This window comes from Nicotiana attenuata, unplaced genomic scaffold (assembly GCF_001879085.1).
Source record: "Nicotiana attenuata strain UT unplaced genomic scaffold, NIATTr2, whole genome shotgun sequence".
NCBI lineage: Eukaryota > Viridiplantae > Streptophyta > Magnoliopsida > Solanales > Solanaceae > Nicotiana > Nicotiana attenuata.
Window position 1 is genome coordinate 375,875 of NW_017670523.1, and position 23,320 is coordinate 399,194.

Consider the following 23,320-nt stretch of genomic DNA (forward strand, 5'->3'; position numbering starts at 1 on the left):
AAAATCAGAATTGCTTAAAGAGACAGAAATTGAGACAAAGAATTTCGAGACTCAGTTGAGAAACAAGTTCATAACCTCGAAATAGTTAGCGTTTCTGAAATCAGACAGCTTTAAAGATGAAGAACAAACATATCACATAGCCAATGTTCTCAAACTCGGATGAACCCCTAAATTTAGGGTTTTACCATCAATCGAGTGCCGATATGAGAGGGCAAGTAATCAAGAAAGCAAAAGATACTAGTCGAAACAAGTTCAAAGGTCTCATAAAGGAACTGGGACCTTCGGCATGCTTTTTTCAATAACAGAAACTCATGAGAAACAAAGTAAAAGAGTAACATGCGACCCATAGTAGAAGAGCTGGTAGAAGAAACAAATAAGAACATGGTAGGAGAAATTTTAACAAGAGCACAGTAGGAGCAATATAATAGAAAAACATGGTAGAAGAGATTTAACAAGAACACAGTAGGAGCAATGTAATAGAAAAACATGGTAGAAGAGTTTTAACAAGAACACAGTAGGAGAATATAATAGAAAAAACATGGTAGAAGGGATTTAACAAGAACATAGTAGAAAAACACATAAGAGAAGAAGAAAATCAGAGAAACACACAAGAAAATCATATAAGACTAACTCAAAACCCTAAATCGGAGAACAAAGGTTTTGAAAGTATAACTTTTGAAAAAATATCAGAAAATCATTTAAAAGCTTAGGGAAAGCATAGATCTAGAACAGACCTAAAGAGATCAGAAAAACCTCAAAGCTAGGGTTTTCAGAGGAACCCAAACGGTGAGAAAGGCTTGGATCTAAACAGGAGGAGTTAAGGCCAGGCTCGAACAGACACGACTTGCCGGAGCAAGGCCGGAGATGGCTGTGGAACTTGAATCGACAAAATTCTGGACCCAACTCTTCGTGGTCGAGTCATGAAGCTTCAGTAACCAAACGTGAGGAGCCATAGGTGGCTTGGTGGGTGGTGAAACCACCATGGATTCAGGTCAGAAGGTGACCGGAGAAGATGAAGGGAACTCATCGGAGAGGAGGGGAAGGGGGGAAGGTTCTAGAGAGAACTAGAGGTTAGAGAGATAGAGACGAGTGAGGCAAATAAGGGGTTTGGGGGGGTCGTTTGGCTTAATTATGTAAGCACAGATCTAGACCGTTGATAAAAAATGATCAACGGCCAAGATTTGATCCGAGCTGGGTTGGGTAGATTTAGTATTGGGCTTGGGTATTGGGTTGGTTTAATTTGGGATGGGTATAACTAAGCCAAATTAAGAGGCCAAATGTGGCTATAAGTTAAATAGTCCCTTTTTTCCCTATTTAATTTATAAGAAATATAAATGAATTTCTGAAAATTAATTAAAAGCAATAAAATAATTTATAATACATAATTATCAATTTAAAAATGTAAAATCTCATTTTATAAATATGAGACGGATTTAAACCTAAAAATGGCTAATATTGCAATTATGCAATTTTGTCCTTAAAAATGCCAAATAATTTTGTAAAAATATGTGAAAAATATCTTAACTGTATTTTAGTATAAATATGAAAATACAATAAATGAATCACCAAAAATGATAATTTTGGTGACAATTATTGGTTTTTTTTTTTTGATAAATAGGACAGTAAATTGATTTAAAAATCCTTGAAAAATTAAGAAAAATAGTGCAACCCTGGGATAAGTTATATATGCCTATATAGGCTATTTTGAAGGTATTTTGCATATTTAAAAATATAGGGAAAAATTGGGTATCAACAAACACCCGGATAGATGTAATCCTTGTTACCGGCGAGTACGTGTCAAAGTAATCAAGACCTTCTCGTTGTTAAACCTTTAACAACTAATCTTGATTTATATTTGTCAATAGTACCATCAGCTTTCATTTTTCTTTTGAAAATCCACTTAGAACCCAAAGGGTTTATTTCCTGGAGGAAGATCAACCAATTCCCAAGTATGATTACTTAATATAGATTCTATCTCACTATTGACTGCCTCTTTCCAATATTGTGCTTCCGAGGAAGACATTGCTTCTTTGAATGTTTGAGGTTTATTTTCCAACAAGAATGCCAGAAAATCTGGTCCAAAGGAAGTAGTTATCCTTTGACGTTTACTACGTCTTGGATTTTCCTCATTAAATGTACTTTCCTTCATTTCTTGCCGAGGTCACTTAGATTTTTCACTAGACGACTCAAATTTCTTTTTATACGGATAAATATTCTCAACGAATTCAGTATTATCTTATTCAATTACCGTATTAATATGAATGTCGGGATTTTCTGATTTAAGAACCAGAAAACGATATGTCTTACTATTTGTTGCATATCCTAAAAAAACGCAATCAACGATTTTTTGTCCAATCTTTACCCTTTTGGGTTTAGGGACTTGCACTTCCGCCAAACACCCCCATACATTTAAAATATTTTAAATTGGGTTTCCTTCCTTTTCATTTTTCGTATGGAATGGATTGCGTTTTGCTATGGGGAACAAGATTGAGTATTCGGTTAGCTATGAGAATAGCTTTCCCCCACAAGTTCTGAGGTAAACCAGAACTTATTAGCATTCATCATCTCCTTTAGCATTCTATTCTTTCTTTCCGCAATTCCATTAGATTGCAGTGAGTAAGGGGCAATCATTCGGTGAATAATGCCATGTTCCAAACATATTTCTTCAAAAGGAGATTCATATTCACCACCCCTATCACTTCTTATCATTTTTGATCTTTTCGTTTAGTTGCGTTTCAACTTTATTTTTGTATTTCTTGAATGCATACATTGCTTCATCTTTACTATTAAGTAAGTAAATATAGCAATATCTAGTACTGTCGTCAATAAAAGTTATGAAATACTTTTTCCCACCGCGAGATGGTATTGACTTCATGTCGCAAATATCTGTGTGAATTAAGTCTAAAGGATTTGAATTCCTTTCAACTGACTTATAAGGATGTTTAACATACTTTGATTCCACACATATTTGACATTTTGAGTTATTGCATTCAAACTTAGGCAATACTTCCAAATTAATCATTTTTCGCAAAGTTTTGAAGTTGACGTAGCCTAAACGTTCATGCCATAAATTATTTGACTCAAGCAAGTAAGAAGAAGCTGAAATTTTATTCATATCAATGGCAATGGCATTGAGTTTAAAAAGGCCCTCTATAAGGTAACATTTTCTTACATATATTTCATTCTTACTAACTACAACCTTGTCGAAAAAAAAATACACTTAAAGTCGTTATTGACTAGAAATGATGTCGAGACTAAATTCTTCCGTATTTCAGGAACATGAAGGACATGTTTAGAGTCACAATATTGCCAGAAGTCATCTTCAAAGCTATATTGCCCGTTCCTTCAATTTTTGCAGTAGCGGAATTTGCCATAAAAACTGTCTCGTCGGGACCAACGGGAGCATAAGAATTAAACAACTCCTTGTTAGCACAAACATGATGAGTGGCCCCAAAATCAATCCACCATTGTCTAGGATTTCCGACCAGGTTGCATTCCGAAAGCATGGCACATAAGTCGTCTATTTCGTCATTCTTCTCAATCATGTTTGCTTGGATTTTCTTCTTGTCCTTCTTTGATGCACTACATTCACCAGCCTTGTGTCCAACCTTTCCACAGTTTTGGCAATTACCTTTGAACTTCTTTTTGCTTGGGTAATTCTTTGGTCCAGACGGCTTCTTCCTCTTTTTGCTCGTCGAAGCTTTCTCAATAATATTTGCACCCATTATTGTTGAATTTCTGCGAGACTTCTTTTCTGCAGCCTTGTTGTCCTTTTCAATCCTTAGACGAACAATAAGGTCTTCCAACATCATCTCTGTGCACTTATACTTCAAGTAGTTTTTAAAGTCCTTCCACATTAGAGGCAACTTTTCAATAAATGCCGCAACTTGAAATGCTTCATTCATGACCATACCTACAATCATAAATTTAGAATTAATAATATAATCAATATCTTTAATAAAAATATTGATTCGATTTATACCTTCGACAAGGAGGTCATGAACGATGACTTGCAGTTCTTGAACTTGAGTTATGACAGACTTACTGTCAACCATCTTAAAGTCCAAGAATTTTGCGGCAAAAAACTTCTTAAGTCCTGCATCTTCCATCTTGTACTTATTTTCAAGAGCGTTCCACAACTCTTTCGAAGTTTCCATGACACTATAAACATTGTACAAGACATCTTCCAAACAACTCAATACATAAGTTTTGCACAAGAAGTCAGAATGCTTATGCCTCTGTGATCACAAACTGCTCATTAGCCAGAGTTTCTTCTCTCAAGACTGGAACGTCCTCGCTGATAAAGCGCTGCAAACTGAGTGTGGTTAGGTAGAAGAACATTTTCTGATTCTAGCGCTTGAAGCCCACGCCGGAAAAAAAAAATTTGGCCTTTTCTGCCAGTGCCATCGCCGGCGCAGGCGTTGTGCGGCTTGAAGACGCAGTAGCTATTGCAGCAGTAGTCGTCCCAACAGAACCATTTTGTTGTTCCATACTTGTTGTCATTTTTCTATATAAGAAATTGACACAAACAGAATTAGTATCTCGGTGAAGTTTTTATATCTGCAAACCGAATACAAACAACCGAGTAGAAAATCACAATGATTTTAATCTCGAATTGAGTAGAAAGTCACAAAGACTTTAATCTCAAACTGGAGTAGAAAATCCGAAGATTTTAATCTTCAAAATGGAAGTAGAAAATCACTAGTATTTTAGTCTCCCAAACCAGAAAGTAAGATGAACACAGAAATAAAATTAAATTCCTTAAGCTTGTTATTAATTTGTGCTCAAAACCAGAAAATCAGAAGACGTTTAAGAAAAAAAAACAGAAAATTCCAAGCCCACAAGTTTCTTATGTGTCATTAAGGAATTTAATCCCCTTACAGTTTCCCAAGGTTTCGGATTAATTCCTCCCAGGACAGAACGGAATAACTATTATGTGATAGCGACACTTCAATTAGAGAACTTTGGCGAACTCAAATGGCGGAGCAAATCACCCAAAATGCTTACGTTTTTGCTTTGAAAAACAATGCAGAATGCAGAAGATAGAGGGGAGAGATTTTCAGATTCAGTGGTGAAAATGAGGCTAAGCCTCTCTATTTATAGCCAACAAAGTTGACTCCAACAGGTGCAAAGGTGCCTGTTCGTTTGAAGCGGTATTTATTCGACAAAAAGTTTAAATTTCCGTTAAACGGAATATTTAGTCACGAATTCGACCATTGGAAAATAATGTTGCAAAATTCCAAATTAATATTTTTTGCGCAAAAATATTAGGTAAGGAAATATTAAATGACGGAAAAGTAAAATAAAGTTGGTCCAAAAAATTATCAATCAATCATATCAATTGACTAAATCCAAATCCAAATCCAAATTCGAGCTGAGCGAGCGACGACGGCGCAAGGCTTGCTCTTCTCTCTAACTCTTTAAGAGCTAGAAGAAGTGCTTCTATATATAAGCACAAGAATTTTCCTCTTCCAATCCAACTCGAGGGACAAAGTTCCTTCGTATGTGAAGGAGCTCAGGAGCATGAGTCACCACGCTGCACTCCTCACGAAGCCAAGGATGTCGCCCGCTCCTTCTCGCGCACCACTTAGCTTTGCGCGCCTACCTGCTCGCGCTAAGCCTCGCAACATTAGGCCTGCCATGCGATACCAGGACTGTAGAAGCGAGCTTAGGCGCCTGCCAACCTACGCAGCACTCCTGGCGATTCCATGGCTAATGCCAGCTTCTGCTTGCCTCTCATAAGGACTTGCGCACCATCCACCTCGCGTCATATAGCGTCTTACTAGGCCTGTAGCGCGATCATTCACGCTTCAAACTTCGCAGCGCCAGGGAAGGTCCAACTCCAACGAGATATGCACCGGTGAACACATGAAGATTGTCAAGAGCTCAACTGTTCGTCTCAGGTCATCCAACTGGAATTTCAACATGGTAAAGCTACACAAGGAGTGGCATCTTCATCATCAAATACCATGGGAGGACAAAAAAAGTGAGAACATGAAGCATGGAGCAAAGTAATTTCTACACTTAAATTATCTTTAATTATTAATACATGTTTTCGCTAGTTCGTATTTTGCTCATATTATAAGGCATTGTTTTTACTTTTGTTTTGTTAATAAAAAATACAGCTTAGTGGTATATATATATATATATATATATATATATATTAAAGCACACCATAAGCAACATGTGACAAGGTTAAAAATGAGAATAAGAGAAATAAAAAAGATATTATAAAAAATAGTACTTAATATATTTTAAAAAGAAAAATTAAAAAATTAGAAAAGTTACATTAACTTGTTAATTGCACAGTAGAATTACCACCAATTTTTACCCCTTTAAAAATTGAAGATTCTAATTATAGTCTCTTAGTTAGCCATAGATTCCAAATTTATTTTGAAAAATCTGATTTGGGTGAAGTTTGGTTTGAAGATGAAAATGTGTTGGACATACGTTTTCAAAACATATTTCTCAACTTTATTTTGGAAAACACGTATATAATTCCCAAGTTTTGGAATTTTGGCCCAAAATCAGCAATTGGGGTGATTTTGGAGTTTGGGATTTTGCCAAAATATGAGCAAAATTTATGGTCTAACAGGAGTTTTGAAAATAAATCTCAACTTTATTTTGGTAAAGCCAAACGGATCCTTAATTAATTGGTGAGACAAACTATCTAATTATACCTAAATACAATTCCAAACAGGCTCAATTGGCAATTGCTCCAAGGTTTAACATATTCGGAATAGGAAATCCCAAGTCGTAAACCACACTCTTACCTTTCCTCTTTCCCTCTCGAGTCAGCAATGCTCAGAACTCCACTTCACACTTCTCCGATTCTCCTTCTTCTTCCCCTCCTTCCACTCTCCTTTATATTGCACAAATAGAATATCGAACTCCCTTTAATTACACACCCGTATTGTCCTATGAAATGGGAAGTAGCAGCGGAAGCGATGTGGAAGCAGGATTTGCCAAGTTACAAGGCGAAGATTTCGAGTATTACATGCAGACATACTCCATCATCCTCGGTCGTAACTCCAAGAAGTCAACGGTCGACGTTGACTTATCTTCCCTCGGCGGCGGAATGAACATCTCCCGCCACCACGCACGCATCTTCTACGACTTCCAACGGCGTCGTTTTGCCCTCGAAGTGTTAGGCAAAAACGGCTGTTTCGTTGAAGGCGTGCTTCATCTTCCCGGTAACCCTCCGGTAAAACTCGATTCGCAGGATTTACTTCAGATCGGAGATAAGGAGTTTTATTTTCTTCTTCCAATTCGGAGTATCTTAGGTGGGCCGATTGGGCCTAGCAGACATCATGTCAGTGTGAATTATCCAGTTGGGGGCTCTCCTATTGTGGGCCCCCATCATCCTCATCAGCAGCAACATGTGCCTTTGCCGCCGGCTGTGGGTTATGGTGGTGGGGTAGGGAAAAAGGGTTTGTTAAGAGGGAGGGAGTATTATGAGGAGGAGTATGATGATGATGACGGCGGGGAAGATGGTTCTGGAGCTAAGAAGATGAGGAGAGGGGATGGCATTGAGGGTGGTGGTGGTTATGTGTATGGTTCCGGTGGGAAGGCTACTATTTCTGGGCATTTAGGTAAGTAGTTTAATCAGTTTCATGGTGTTTATTTTCAATAAAAATACGTTCTTGATTGTTAATTTATCGACTTAGAAGATATATATGAATGCTTTATTTGTTAACTATGATTGAGAATCGCCACAAAGGATTTGTGTTGCTTGTGAAGGATTAACATGTTAAAGACTCATCTTTATTGGATGTAAGTAGCTAGTAACTCATCTTTATTGGCTCTATTAGTGGCTATTTGAGAATTTCTGCTGTTAGATGAACTGTGTTTCCCTAGAAGAGATTTTGTGTATAGGAGGTGTATTTGCTTGTTGAATTACTATAGTCTTATTGATTAGATGCAGAAGAGATTTTCTTTCAGTCTATATGGTGATGGTTAGTTCTATGGATTTAGTTACTGCAGATGGAAGTTTAATGTATGTAAATATACTCAATTTTTAGAGTAGTTCCCTTGGTAATCGTACCCAGAGTGGAGCAAAGAGCTGTAGAGGTTAGGTTTTAGACTTTTTTTGTGCTTGCAGATGAAATAGACAGACTTATAAGTTTGCTTGTGTTATTAATGACTTTGTTCATGAAATTTGGTCTTTAGTGTTGAGAGTATGCTAGTGGAATTACGTGATCATGATAGGGAAAGCAACTTGATAGGATCGGTATAACGCGTATGAAAATCCATTATATCCTATGCTATTCAGGCTTTTTCAGGAATCAAAGCTCCATCAATGATCATATACCGTAAAAGACATTTTTCTCTTTGCCTTCTATTTCCAAGAACCGCCCTGCTAACTGGTTTTGATTTAGTGTTATTTCTTATTTTCTTTTTTGATATGTTAGACTCCAACCCCCCCGAACCCTCCCATCCATTGATAACCCTTGTCAACAGTAGCGCTTGCTCCACTCTCCCCCCTTGTCAACTTGAACACACCAATCTTGGTTAAGTCATCTTCACTTGTCTGATTTAGTGTTTTATTGGGGTGAAAGTAACCAAATATATTCCCTATCATGAGTGAAATCTTAGTTTCTCAGTTTATGAACTCAATTCTGTCTCTATTGGCTTTGATTGCACCCAATGGAGAGTGGCCTAACGGTCAATAAAGTGGGTGCATACATTGGAGATCAAGGCTCAAATCTCAACAAAGACAAAAAGTACTTGGTAATTTCTTCCCACCCACCTAAGCCTTGGCAGAGAGAGTTGCCTGGTACCTGTGTTGGTGAGAGGTAGCAAGTATAGTCGAGGTTTGTGCAAGTTAGCCCGTACACCACCATAGGGGGAAATTTTTGTATTGGTTTTCAAAAGCTCTCCTTTCTAGCATATGGGTTTTGCATCATAACTTATATCAACTCCAGGTTTGAGGTTTCTTGTTTCCTGCTGACCTGATATTTGAACTCGGAAACTGAGAATCCTCAGCCATCTTAAATCTTATATACTTAATAGAAGATTGCAGCAAGGTTGGCTCAGAATTTGTATATTTGAAAAGCAAGGGCATCTTACTTAGAACTCCCATCTGATTTACCAAAACTAAATGAACCTCCCGTTCAGTTTAGAAAAATAAAATACTTGGAACGATCTGCCAAATTATGTCACCATGTAGACCTCCCTGATGTCAACCTCTGTCACTGAGTTTTTTTGTATCAACCTCTATTTTCGATTTAACTCTCGTAATACTATTTCTTTAAAGGTTGTCTTTAGCATCCAGATGAGTAGACGTCATGCCACCCCTTTCATCTATATCTGTGCCCACTTACGACCCTCTCCCTCGCCCCTAGTCCTGTCAGCTCCTCCTCACATCCCATCCTTTGCTATGAGGCATTAAACTTCTAAGGACACTTGACATGCACTCACTATCATTATAACTAATATTTATGGATAAATATACCGCCATAACAAAAAGAACAATGAATAGTTGAAACATTTAATGCTATATGAGGATGCAATATAGGATGAGCACTTGGAAAGTTTGAATGAATAAGAGGAAGCAATCTATTTCCTTGAATTACACGATCTGATATAGTATTCATATAACTCTTTTCTTTATTGTTCGAGAAAGCTCATTCAGGATGCACTGTTCCTTCTATCAGTCTTTGGAGAGAAGTCGGTTGTCATGATAATGCAAAGCTAACCCTAGAAATCGAATATTACTCAGCTGTCTTTACTCAGATATTTCTTATCAAAGCAGGAGATTTGTTTCAGGCGATGGCAAACCAAAAGCTATTTCCATTCTATTTTATACAGTTGTACTCTGCTAGATTTTCATGCTTCTATGATTTTCTTAGTAGATAAATGTAGATGTAAAGCTTATAACCATTAAATGGAACTTAGTATCTGAATATGGAACTTGTTTGGCCGAAAACTTCTTGCAGATAAGAAGATTGAGGGAAGATCACGTGTTGACCGAGATGCTGACAATCAACAGCTCATGCAGTTAGAAGAAAAGGATGTTGTATCATCTGTGGCAAATGTGCTTTCGGACCTCTGTGGTCCGGGAGAATGGATGCCAATGGAGAAGCTTCATACTGAGGTAACTTCAATATTATACATCTTTTGTCACAGAAATGCCAATTTGTTATTAAGTGAAGACTATATTGTTTGTTTGCACTTTGATTCTGTCAAGAGGTGGAACTCTTCCGCCTCTAATGGATGTAATGACATCATATTCGATAGGGGTGCGGATTTATAGGTCGGATTCTTCATCACATAAATTTAGGATTCGAGAGTATGGATCCGAGTGCGGATAAGGGTGCGGGGCAACGGCCAATAAATGCATATTACGTCATATAAGGTATATATCTCGATTAATTAAAGCTATTGAACTAAAACTAATAAACTTTAATTCGATATAAACACGTAATATTTTATTCATAAGATATCTTGTGTAATAGCAAAGCACTCTCATACTTTATATAACTATATATATGTATGGCATAAACCCAAATATCAAACTACATACCAAATCAATCATATACTTCACGGTCATAGATGTAGTCAAAGCACCCAAGGTAGGTTGACCAGATCGGGTGTGCATCCCACACCCACACCCATGTTGTGTCAACATTGGTGCGACAGGGATTTTGAAGTCTCCGTGCAAGCATAGCCTTTTCCAAGCAACTCTTATGTAGTGGGGCATGGTCCATTGGACCCTACCCACCATAGACACAAGGGACTGGCAAACCGATGCAGTTCTGATGCATTTTCGACACAAGGTACAGCAGTTAATGAGGGTGACTTTGCGACCTGTCCCCCATAAGAGGGGCATCCAGGACAGCTTCCTATGAAACACAGTCTATTTAGCATATAGCAGGCTTCCAAGACAGCTTCCTATGGAAAATTGTCTACTTAGAATATAGCTCTTAGATGATGTTCCATGGAAATTCTGTCACCTCGGTATTCTTAACCAGCTGGTTATTGTACAGCATGACCAAAAACATGTCAGCAGTCCATAACCAGCTTAACACATCATTTCCCCCAAGATTAAGGTTGAGGAGATTCTTAGGAATGAGGATTGAAGAGATTCAGCATAGGTACCACCTCCTCAACCTGCAAGCCCTTTCTACAAATAGGGTTGAAAATGATGTTTTCCCACTCACAAGTCACATCTTTATCCATCAAAATTATATTAGCAGGAAGCTCAATCTCAAAGGCCATTATCACGGTCAAAAGTAGATTCTGTTTCCCGTGAATCCCTTCCCTTTCTAAAGTAGCAATATTTGCAAAAATGTTGAAACCTTTTCTGATTCCCCTGTACATGGTGCAATCATCAAGACCATTCTCCTGAACCGACCACCATTGATAGAACTCCACACCAAGTCTTCATATATTGACCTTACTCCATATTTCCTACTTGATTATTAAGCCGTTAAAGCCATTTACCTAATTGGGCTTTGATTAAACACATATGAAGATCTCATACCTAGTCAAGAGTCTCTGACGATTAATAATGTTATGGTTACTTTGTGTGTTAGGCATGCAGTGGTGAACTTCTGTTACAGCTTTTTATTTGGAAAGAAAAGAGCAGATTTATAGTTGTATGCCTTCCCTCATTCCTTATAACCTTGACGAGGTTTTGCTTAACTATGGGTGAAGTTACTGTTCTACTTTGTTGACAATTTGATTGCATTGTCTTCTCTCTAAACAGATCCCATAGAGTATTATATTTTGTCTTCCCATCATGTATCAAATATCATTTTCTGCTTCATGTTCATGGTAGTTGTGGGATATTTTTGCTCCTGCTCAGCTTTTTGTTAGACAGCGTAGATCTTTTAAGTTGTTAGAGTTGGATTTTTGGCTGATGACAAGCTTATGCTTTTGCAGTTGGTGGAACACTATGGCAATACCTGGCATCATAGTCGTGTGAGGAGATACTTAACATCTGAGGATTATCCTAGCCCTGAAGCCAAATCAAAGCCATGGTATGGATTGCTGATGCTTTTAAGAAAATACCCGGAGCATTTTGTCATCAATACGCGGTCCAAGGGACGGGTGACTTTGGAGTTTGTTTCTCTTGTCTCACTGCTTTCATGAGAGCTTATAAGAATTTTAATCATTTAGTTGTAATTTAGCTTTAAGTAGGATGTGAAATATGTCTTGAAACATCGCTGTGAATTTCGATACTGGAGATCAAATTTGTCGATGACATGCACTTGTGGTTACTGCTGTTTTTAGGTCTCAATTTACTGATGCAACTCATTTCTTGTATCTTTTGACATGAAAAATGATCATTGCATTACACAATGAAATGAGTTTCAAATTTCCTCAATTATTCTTGCCCTCTAACCCCTCTCCGTAGAAGCTCAATTCAAAAAACATCAATTACTCAGTATCATTAGTACGAAATAAATTTGGTTGGCATTGTGGTATGAGGCACATGAAAGAAGCGCAGATGATTAATACAAGATCATCAACATAATCCAACAGCGAGTGTGATTTTTGACAATTACAATAAAATGGTTCCTTGCTCAAAAACTTGAGCATTGTACTCAAAACGTTCAGTTACTAAGGATAGTCGAGTTTGATAACTCAAAAGTAAACAAAATGTCGATTGTATTACAAAGAAATTAGGGAAAAAGGCCAAAATTGTCCCTATACTATCGAAATTTAGTCACGTTTATACCCGTTTCTACTTTCGGACCAAATATATGCCTGCCGTTAAAAAAGTAGACAAAATCGTCCCTAACCCTAACGGTTGTCCATGACTCAGCAACTAAAATGACATGGTGGACTCCATGTCACTATTTATTTTCCATCTGTAATAATAAATAACTAAACCCACTAAAATTAGTCTTCTCCTTCTCTAACTTTCCAGATTCAAGGCACGAAGATTTAACCAATTCTAATTCAAATAACAGGTTGCAGCTTTGAATAGTTTCAACATTCCATTGTCAGATTCTTTGTTCTATTCAGTCCAAAACAGATCAAAAATTCCCGAAACGATTCTCACCCAATTGATTCTTCTTTGTTTGCGAAAAAGCCGTCAAGATTTTACTGGTTCTGATATGTTCAAGCAGTAAAGAAATTTTTTAGCAAAAAAAGAATTTTCCGTCGGGTGGAATTTTAAAGACAAACAGGAGGTCACTGGTAAATGGGTTTTTATGAAGGATTTCTTTCTTTTGGTTCTAACTCTTCTTCTTTTTGTGGAAAAGGAGTGTTACGGCCAGTTATGACCGGTAAAGAGGAGCGAGAGATGGAAAAAAAGAGAGGTAATTTTTTGATGAGTGACTGGTAGTGTTTAAAGAAATGGTTTTTAGTGAACTTTTTGGTGGGTATTTTCGATGAGTGATTGTTGATGATTTTCTAGGTGGAGAGAAGGTGGGGTATTTTCTTGGTGGAAGATGGTTGGAGTGGTGGTTCGAACACTAACTGGTAATGATGGATATTTATGAAATAATTTTGTGGAGCAGGACAAGAACCATGAATTTTGCAGCAATGGTGGTATGTTGTTAGAGAAGGAGAAGACTAATTTTAGTGGGTTTAGTTATTTATTATTACAGATGGAAAATAAATAGTGACATGGAGTCCACCGTGTCATTTTAGTTGCTGAGTCATGGAGAACCGTTAGGATTAGGGACGATTTTGTCTACTTTCTTAATGGCAGGCATATATTTGGACCGAAAGTAGAAACGGGTATAAACGTGACTAATTTTCGATAGTATAGGGACAATTTTGGCCTTTTTGCCAAGAAATTAGAGTAAATATCCTAAAACCCGCTTAAATTATCATATTTTTTCAGTTTCCTACCTAAACTATCGCTTGTCCCCAAAACCCCTGAACTATATCCTCCTTCGTATTAAAACCCCTCTGCTTATGTGGCATATTGTGTAATAACTCGTGAAAGAGCGCGTCAAGGCTAGAAAAATCCATCAGAATGGCCCACATGATAGTCTCTAACTGCTAATTAGCCCTTATTTTTTTAAAATATTTTTTATTTTTTAATATACTTTTTTCTCATTTTCTTTATATTTCACCTTCCTTCCTCATTTTCCTCCTTTCTTCTTCATCCCTTCACCTTTCTTCTCCATTTTTTCACCTTACTAGAAATGGTTCCATCAGAAATTCTCACTCTCTTGTTATTGGACTTCTCTTCAAGCTTCTGAAAAAATATTTGTAGGAGAACAAAATATATGAGAGCAATGGAGTTTTCATAATGCAAGAGAGATAACCCACATAAAAATCCTATTATATATTTAAAAAGTACACTTGCCTATGTCCTTCGTGCAGCTCTTTCTTCTGTCCCTAGGTGGAAAGGAGTGGATGAAGACAAGTTGGTGACAGTAATTTGTTTTGGTAGAATGTGGAAGACTTGAAACGAATAACAACGATAAGAAAGATCGAATGGCAAACAACAGTGGCCCGATTTTATGCTAAACAACCCAAATTGAATATTTTGCAGAAGAAGACAATCATTGTCTTAGTAGAAATAACCCAATAACCCAAATTGTGGGTTATTGGGAAAAACTGAAGGTCACAATGAAGCTTAATTGAGAAAATCGCTAGTGAAAGAAAGAGAAGCCTTTATCGGAAGATAGGGGAGAGAAGGGGATTTTACTGAATGTTTTTTGCCTTAGACCTCTTATATATTTTAATCGGGTGAATAATATTTACCCATTTAATAAATTGGAATTAATATTTAAAATACGTAATTATATGTTGTTTTTTATTAGGCTAATTAATATCCATGTGGAGTGCCACATGGCACATTTCTTACAAATTTATGAGAGTGTATCACACACACCATTAAAGATGCGACCGGGGGGGGGGGGGGGGGGGGGGGTTTAATATGAAGGAGGGTATAGTTCGGGCGGACATGTAGGAAACTAGCAAAAGGGTGATAGTTTAGGCGAGTTTTAAGGTATTTACTCAAGAAATTATGGTATAAAAGAAGAATTATCGCCATATCCATAGCATTAGTAAATATGCAGGACACGCGAATTCGAAGTTTCACCCCTTTACCACAGTGAGATTCAGGAGGCACATGAAATGTTGAATACCCGGCAAATGCTTGAATTTTCTGCTCGTCTTAAACCTGAAGGGCATGGAAGTGGAAGCAGGCCTTTTCCTTCTCAACTTTTGGTGGCGCCTCTTGCAAAAAGGTACTTAAATATCCGGACTCCTCCTTGTTCAGATTGTGGACACTTCTGTATAGTTGCTCTTCCCGAGCACGTTTTGCTGCAAGAGCTTCCTCATCAAGCACTTTGATTGGCGACCACTCAGGCAATTTTAACCAATCATCTTTCCTATTGACAATAGAGTCATAGAAGCTTCTCAAGGCTGGTTCTATTTTGATGGTAGCATAATCAACTGTCGTTCCAGCAACTGCAAAAATGACTGAATAACGAACAGCACCAAATTGACCACCTGACAATTTCATCAAAAAGAACAGGTAAGCAAATTATCGGTTCATAAACATCAACCATGATGGATAACATGGCTTTGAGACAAAGGCATAGGATATCATAGATTAAGAAATCAGAACCCATAGATGAAAGGCTGTCATTCCATTTTCAGACTTCAAATTGCTTCGAAACACAGAGGATTTTAAATTGCGGCATGACCATGGAAAAAAGGAAGTGATGAAAAATGAAATCAGATATTGGTAGCAGAACTTTCACTTTCACATTGAAAGGGCGGCGATCTGTAACAAAATTGGAGAGTCAAAGGGAAACACAAATCTTCAGATCAGCATTGGGTTTTGTCACTTCAAGATCAATGATTGAGAAACAAAAAATACTAAAGATGACCCATGCTAGCCTTTTCAAGATTTTAGGGCCCAATCTTCTAATATCAATGGTCTCTTTGCACAAGCACATGTCAAATCTCGAAATGAATGAAGCTTTTTACTAGGTAGTAACAACTTCACCAGCAATGTGGTTGTTTGCACAAGCGCCTTCATCATTACATAATAACTTAGTACTTAAGTTACAGCAGGAACCTAGCCTAGGTAAGAATACACACGGAGCACAAATATTTGAAGTGATATTACAAAGATGTTGACACTGATTGCACAGAACAACTGTTTCTTCACAAGGATGCATAGAGAAACTGTTTTAAAGACAAACTAGGGCAAAAGAAATGCGTCCCTCAGTTATTGGGACTAGTCCCGAACAGAGTTGAGTAAAATAGGGAGTAAGCAGACCGCTACCTAAATGGACCTAGTAAAACATCTTTAGCATACTTAAAGTGATGCGTGGTCATGAAGTAGTTGAAAATGAAAGCCATTGATCAAGTATCCATAACCTCTAATGAGGTCATCTTTAAAAAAGACATAAACCTCTTGTTTTTCAAAGAACCACTTCTCGTTAAACGGTCTCCTGGATTTGGAACTTCCGCTCGAATGGACAATGTAGGAAATCAAGTAACTACAACTTATGCAAGTTTAGCTGCTCTTGTTGGCTTCAACAAGCAAAAACCATGTCGATGGAAAATCAGACCACCGGCTACTTCAATTAGACTACAATTACAATGACAAATTAACAACTGAACATTTTTTTCCCTTTTTCATAGGTAAAAACATGATCTTATGAGATTAAAAGCATTGAAAAGAATGGACCAGATCTTGAGTTAATGTTCACAGTAGCCTCCTTTTGCACAGGAACTACTAAGATAGAGGCACACGGAAGAGAGGCAGAGAGAGTTGCAAATCTGACCTTGAAGGCGTCCAAGAATAGCGCCACTGCCAAAACCTCCTATTGCTGAATTTAGCAAATCATCAGGCCTTCCAGTTCTACTAACTCTTACAAACTCACGAGCACCTACCTTGGAAAGAAACGAGCATATATGTTAAGCTCAGTATTCACTCTTTTCAACATCATCGACCATAAGGCACCTTTCTACTTAAATGCAGTGAATATAAAAAGAATGTTTCAAGTTCAAATAAAGAAGCATATGTTAAGAGTATTATATGGACAGAGCAGCAGAAGATCTAGTGTCTTGGCTACCTTCACTTTGTTGATCACAATTGACCCATGGGATTCTTTTCTTTTTAAATGCAATGAGTACTGTAGTTTAAAGCTGAGCATTTTAAAAAGTTACTAGGTTGAGTGTCCTTGCAACAAAATAGGAAGCAATCTAGAAAGCACAAATGATGTGAAGTAATTTGATGCAGGATAAGCTGTCAAATGAAAAGCAATTGAACAGAAGCATTTGGAAGATATCCCATGGATTGAAGGATGATTGCAACACCTCACAACCAAATTGATATAAGAGCAAGAGTTAATTAAAACCACCACATATCCGGCTAGATAAAAGGCCACTACTTTTTCAGATAAACCCATTACCGCCATTTCCCAACAAGCACTGATTCCAGAATCAACAATGCAAAGAATGTAGACATATGAAGCAGAAATTTTTAGTGCAACAGTAGTGGCATTGTCAATCTTTCAATTATGTTTTTCTTTTGGGGGGGAATACCATCGGTATCTAGTACCTATTGGCCTGCCTAATCCGAACTTGCACCACATAAGGCCCATTCAAGGAGAAGCGCTTTCTACCAGGAATTTCTCCATTCCTAGGGCTCGAACCCGAGACCTCTGAAAAAGAATGGAAAAATCACATCCATTCCACCACACCAAACCATTATGAAAAGGGTGTGAGCAGTGGATGCACTTCTTAATATTATTCTTTAGATTTTCTATGTCACTACATATAGCTCGAGTCCGCAACAGTGGGACACGTGCACCTACTGCTTATATGCTGGATGATCCGCCTTTAGACTGTCAGAAGATTTAACTAGCAAATACTAGAGCAAAGTGGAATAATTAATCATCTCATAAGAAAATGACATAGCTTGGAAAATTCAATTTACCGCAATAAGAGGCAGTAACAATAGCAAAATTAGTAGCATATGTTGCAGAAATGTTAGCTACGCCATGAACTTTCCGATGCTTTGATACCAGACCAGCTCCTCCACCTGCCACCCCTAATAATACAAAAAAAAGGGCTTTAAGAAAACTTAAAATTTTGATCAACAAACTTATCCATGCTAAAAAATTTAATACTCCTACAAGGTATATGATCGAAATCGGGGAGTTGCTAAACTTACCTGCTAGTAGAGTCGGAATAAGAATCCTTTCTTTCCAATTTAGTGATGAAGAAGAAATTTCATCAAGTGGCTTGTCATTCGTAGCCGAAGAAGCCATGTGATTCAATGGCTTCTTTTGAAAATTCTGGTTGAATTCGATGGGAGATGTGGACTGTTTGGCCAAGTTTTGCTTTGGACTAAAAGAACTGGACCCAATTGAGGTCCTATAAGCCCGGCCTTGTAGATTTATTGGGCTTGCGTCTTGTTCATTCTTTTCGGAATGGCCTTTTTTTATTCATATACACTATTAGAAACTATTACCATAAATATTCATATTTAGTTAATTACCCGGCATAAATAAGTTTTGTTTACAAAATATATACAATACACCTTAAAACGTCTCCAAACCATTATTTGCGTCTTCAATCAAGGGATTTAGTTACACCCTTCTCCTTTTCTTCTCTCCGATCTCCCCCTTCTCTCCAGATTCTCTCATTCTACCCTCGTCCGTCCAAATACTTACAAATTTATGTAAAGGGATCAACTTTTCCTGACCAAAAATTATCCCAGTTTGCAGAACACCGTAAAAGTATCAAAAGCCATGTTTTTCCGCACCTAATCACTTCTAGTTGTGTTCAATTGTGATACTCAGGGCTGATTCCACTTTTGGCACATATTTCTTTTCATAAATTAATAGAAAGAGAAACAGTTCTGTTATCTTTCTATCTTAATCTTACTTGGAGTTTCGTGCTTTACACCATTGATGACTGAGATGGAAGGAGACAGCCACAGCTCACAGCCCACAAGGAGAAAGAAAGAGTCGATCATTGAAAGCCTTGGCGTTGACTTGATATGAAAAAAAAAAAAAGTTTAATGGATTGCACCTCAGTTGATGCATACCGAAAGCAAGCAATCATTTTGCCAAAATTGCATATGTTGTGAATTTACTATTATTATTGCCAAAATACTTAACAATATAAGGCAGAAAAATGCTTTCTACTCAATACGTACCGAAATGCATCTCATGAACTAACTATCACGCCCCAATTGATTCTTTGCTAATTTAGAGGAAAAGACATTTCTTATGTTAGCAAAAGTGAACAGCTTCGGTGTAAGTTTATTCCTCGCTAATTTATGCAAAGTCAGACGCGCTCAGTCAGATTAAAATTAACACAAGCACAACGAATCCAAGGCTTTACATATAAAAATGACCGAATAATGGAAAATATAGGGGGCATCTAGAAAAGTAACTGCATCAAGTGCACTGTTAAAATATTATTTCTACCTAATTATATACAACTTATCTATATTATTTCTACACAGTTATATGCAACTACAATGTCATACAACTTAAATACAAATTTTACAACATGTCTTTTGTATATTTTGTATCTGATTTATACATAGTAAAAATAAATTTCATACAACTAATTATATATTATACAATTTATCTACAACTTTCACATATTATTTCTACCCAGTTAAATACAACTACAATAACATACAACTTAAATATAAATTTTATACAATATGTCTTTTGTATATTTTGTATCTGATTTATACATAGTAAAAATAAATTTCATACAACTAATTACATATTATATAACTTATCTACAATTTTCATACATTATTTTTTATATACAACTACAATATCATACAACTTAAATATAATTTTTATACAATGTTGTTCAACATTCATACAATAGTTAAATGAATAAAAGAAAAATATATAAACNCACATCCCAAATCACATAATGAAGCTACTGCAAATCTCGGAATTCCATTCCGACCCCTATATTAAAATCTCGCCTATCAACCGGAAATCGCCAAAATATCAACTTCGCCAATTCAAGCCTAATTCTACTCCAAGCCTGCAAAACCCATTCCGATCACACTCCTAAGTCATAAATCACCTCCCGAAGCTAACCGAACCATCGGAACTCACATCCAAGCCCTCTAACACATAAGTCAACATCCGGTTGACTTTTTCAATTTAAGCCTTCTTAAAAGAGACTAAGTGTCTCAAACTTCACCAAAACCAATCCGGATTCAATCCAATCAACCCGATACCTCAAAACACAGATGAACAAAGCAAAAAGAAGCAGAAATGGGGGAAACGGAGCGGTAACTCATGAGACGACCGGCCGGGTCGTCACAACTATAGAAGTAACTATTTAGAATTTATTATTATACATGTATATATGTATATTATTATACCCAAAAAGACCACATTGTGTGGTCTATTTGATTCTTTGCCCGCACATAGCGGGAGCTTACTGCACCGGGCTGCCCCTTTTTTTTTATGTATATTTGCATTCAAAGTTTCTAAAATTGTATGGTACATGTTAATCGTTTGCACTTTTAGGCTAGTTATTTGCTATTATAATAATCTAATTCTTTGCCTTTACATTATTATTTGATTGGTAATTTTTTTCTGCCAATAATATTTTTAACTGAGTCTTTAAATTTTTCATCACTATTCAAAATTCAACCATCAGCAATATATCTTGGTGAATGATAGATTTCTTAAAGAGCAATTGGTTTGATAGTGTTACGTTGAAAATATAGTCGCCAGAATTTTGTATTCGATAATGTATGTCTTATAATTAAGAAAAAACTGATACATAACCGAAAAACCCAAAAAATTGACAAAAACTGAATCGATAAAAAATCGACTAAATTGGTTTGGTTTGGTTTCAATATTTAAAAAACTGCGTTACTTGGTTTAATTTCTTTTTGGTATTTATTTTATTTTCTCATATTTTGCCTTCTATATCTTATATAGACTTTTAGCTCCATTAGGGTTCGTAGTCTCATCCTGAAAAGGTTTTTAAAAAATTGACCAAACCGAACCATGACACCCCTACATCTAAAGTGGATCTAATAAGTAAATTAGGTATCTATCATAATATGTCTTGGACCATTATCTAACGAAAAAATGACACTGTATAGCCACTATAAAAATAATAGCCAAATATAAAAAAATTTATATATTTTTTGTATATATATACATTATGAATGTTATATAAAAAAATTATATAAATTTCATACTTTTTTTACTACCAGATAAAAATAGTTTTTGGCGCGGGCTAAAAATAATAACACCCCTTATCTAGCACTACTATCATCGTAGGGCCTAGGCCATCCATAACAGAGTAACAAGAATGAATGGAATTTGGGATTTTTACATACCGATACACTATTTGAAACTTTATTATAAAAAATATCCATGTTTAGATAATTACCCGACCTAAACAGGTTTTCTTTACAAAATATATACATTGCACCTTAAAAAGGCCAAATCCATTATTAATGCCTTCAATCAAGGAATTTAGTTACACGCTTTTTTTTTCTCCTCTTCTCTTTCCTTATTTTTCTTCCCTTCTGTCACGCTTTGGCGTCTAACCAGTGATTACTGCTAATTGATATTGTGTGAGTTTCTTGTTTAAGATTCATTTTTTTAGGATTCCCTTAGGGCCTGGTTTATTGAGATCTGAACTGAAATATTTCAAAGGTCCTAACTTTTTCTTTTACGGGGTAAGTCAACCAAACGGATTTGTGAAAGCACGAGGGACTATGAAGAGAAAAGAGTAGAGGAATAGAAAATGATGGTATTAATGTACCTTTTTTGCAATAGTATATGGAAAAATTTGAAGGATCTTAGAATCAAGCGGGGCCCACAAAAGCACATTATTTATATAGATAAATAATGTATGAAAGTTCTAAAAATAAATTTCATACAGCTAATTAAATATTATACAACTTATCTACAACTTATCTACAATTTTCATACATTATTTCTACCCTGTTATATACAACTCCAATATCATACCACTTAAATAAATTTTTATACAATATGTCTTTTGTATATTTTGAATCTGATTTATACATAGTAAAAATACATTTCATACAACTAATTATATATTATACAACTTATCTACAATTTTCATCCATTATTTCTACTCAGTTATATACAACTACAATATCATACAACTTAAATATAATTTTTATAAAATGTTGTTCAACTTTCATACAATAGTTAAATAAATAAAATAAAAAATAGATAAACAACAGAATACAATTTTTTTACAATTCTACTACAATTTCTGCAGTATAGTGTATGTCATGTCTTCTTCTTCTTCTTCTTCTTCTTCTTCTTCTTCTTCTTCGAGTTTCAATCTGAAATTCAGCCAAAACCAAGTCTAATGTTCACCAAAACCCCTCAAAATTGAGATTTAAACTCCAAACCATATTCTCAATTATTTGCAACAACACCCAATCCAAAAATATAATAATTTTTGAAAACCCAAATTCGAATTCAAAGCTTCAAAGCTTTTTAATGGCTGTCAATGGTGGAATTGCTGCTCTCTTTTCCTTTGCTTTACATTACTGAAATTTGGGATTGAGAGATAGAGAGAGACGTAGAGAGAATTCTCAATTCTTTGCAACAACATCCAATCCAAACAAACAATGTTTTTTGAAAACCCAAAATTCAAATTCAAATTCAAAGCTTCAAAGCTTTTTAATGGTTGTCAATGGTGGACTTGCTGCTCTCTTGTGCAAGATAGTGGGAGGGGGTGGAATGTGGAGAGAGAAACGTAGGGGAGTGGAAGATATGTTAGAGTAATTTTAGGACACTAATTATTATCATTAATTCCCTTAAAATGTATATAAATGGTAATTGGGTATATAAAATGTAATTATAGTAAAACTTGAGTAGGGAGGGTAATATAGTTTCAGATAGTGTATAGGAATGTAAAAATTCCTTTCGGAATTGGCTACCCATTTATGTGCCAAAAAATTGCAGAAATATGATACTTTTTGGGGTGGTCTTTAACTTTTGACTCACGTTCGCCTCAAAAGTTAGAAGTGTTTCCCATGAGGCAAGCGAGGAACAATACTCGTTAAACATGAAATTCTGCCCACAGGACAAGTAGAGACAAAACTTCAAGACCATCCACCTTGAGAGCTAGGAATGATATATTTTCTCAGTTTTGGAAGGTGATTAGAAAATAAAACATTTCCCACTTTTCAAGGTAAAAATAGTAGGGGCTAGCCAATTTTTGGATTGGTCATTCAAAAATAGCCAGTATTTGCAAAGTCATTGAAAAATAGCCACTATTTTGCTGCAACACGGAAAGTTCCAGCATAATATACTGGAGATCGGTGCACCTGTGTATGAACTTCCAGCATATTATGCTGGAACTCCAACACGCAGAATGTTCCAACATA

The 23,320-nt window shown here is 36.3% G+C and overlaps 2 protein-coding genes across 4 annotated transcripts; one reads left to right on the plus strand and one right to left on the minus strand.

Moving 5' to 3' along the window:
- The first annotated feature begins 6,702 nt into the window (after nt 1–6,702).
- On the plus strand, nt 6,703–12,331 carry LOC109240546 (FHA domain-containing protein FHA2-like). Its single transcript, XM_019407196.1, has 3 exons — nt 6,703–7,592; nt 9,939–10,096; nt 11,887–12,331. The coding sequence occupies exons 1-3, from the start codon at nt 6,926–6,928 to the stop codon at nt 12,094–12,096; spliced, it is 1,035 nt and encodes a 344-aa protein (XP_019262741.1). The 5' UTR covers nt 6,703–6,925; the 3' UTR covers nt 12,097–12,331.
- A 2,552-nt stretch (nt 12,332–14,883) lies between these two features.
- Nucleotides 14,884–19,237, minus strand: LOC109240547. 3 transcript variants are annotated; one of them, XM_019407197.1, is made up of 5 exons: nt 19,100–19,237; nt 18,826–18,934; nt 17,873–17,986; nt 16,716–16,820; nt 14,884–15,426 (listed from the first exon to the last, which is right to left on the minus strand). In XM_019407197.1, the coding sequence occupies exons 1-5, from the start codon at nt 19,112–19,114 to the stop codon at nt 15,089–15,091; spliced, it is 681 nt and encodes a 226-aa protein (XP_019262742.1). In that variant the 5' UTR covers nt 19,115–19,237; the 3' UTR covers nt 14,884–15,088. The 3 variants fall into 3 exon arrangements, with proteins under 3 accessions (XP_019262742.1, XP_019262744.1, XP_019262743.1); XM_019407199.1 differs by lacking the exon at nt 18,826–18,934 and having other exon boundaries at nt 19,100–19,236; XM_019407198.1 differs by lacking the exons at nt 18,826–18,934; nt 19,100–19,237 and adding an exon at nt 18,110–18,814.
- Nucleotides 19,238–23,320: the final 4,083 nt, after the last annotated feature.

Coding starts and splice junctions, on each gene's coding strand:
- LOC109240546 (XM_019407196.1), top strand. CDS start 6,926: ATGGGAAGTAGCAGCGGAAGCGATGTGGAAGCAGGATTTGCCAAGTTA. Junction 7,593..9,938: donor TACTATTTCTGGGCATTTAG/GTAAGTAGTTTA, acceptor AACTTCTTGCAG/ATAAGAAGATTGAGGGAAGA. Junction 10,097..11,886: donor TGGAGAAGCTTCATACTGAG/GTAACTTCAATA, acceptor ATGCTTTTGCAG/TTGGTGGAACACTATGGCAA.
- LOC109240547 (XM_019407197.1), bottom strand. Junction 16,821..17,872: donor TGTTACTGCCTCTTATTGCG/GTAAATTGAATT, acceptor TTTCCAAGGTAG/GTGCTCGTGAGTTTGTAAGA. Junction 15,427..16,715: donor TATTCTTGGACGCCTTCAAG/GTCAGATTTGCA, acceptor TGAAATTGTCAG/GTGGTCAATTTGGTGCTGTT.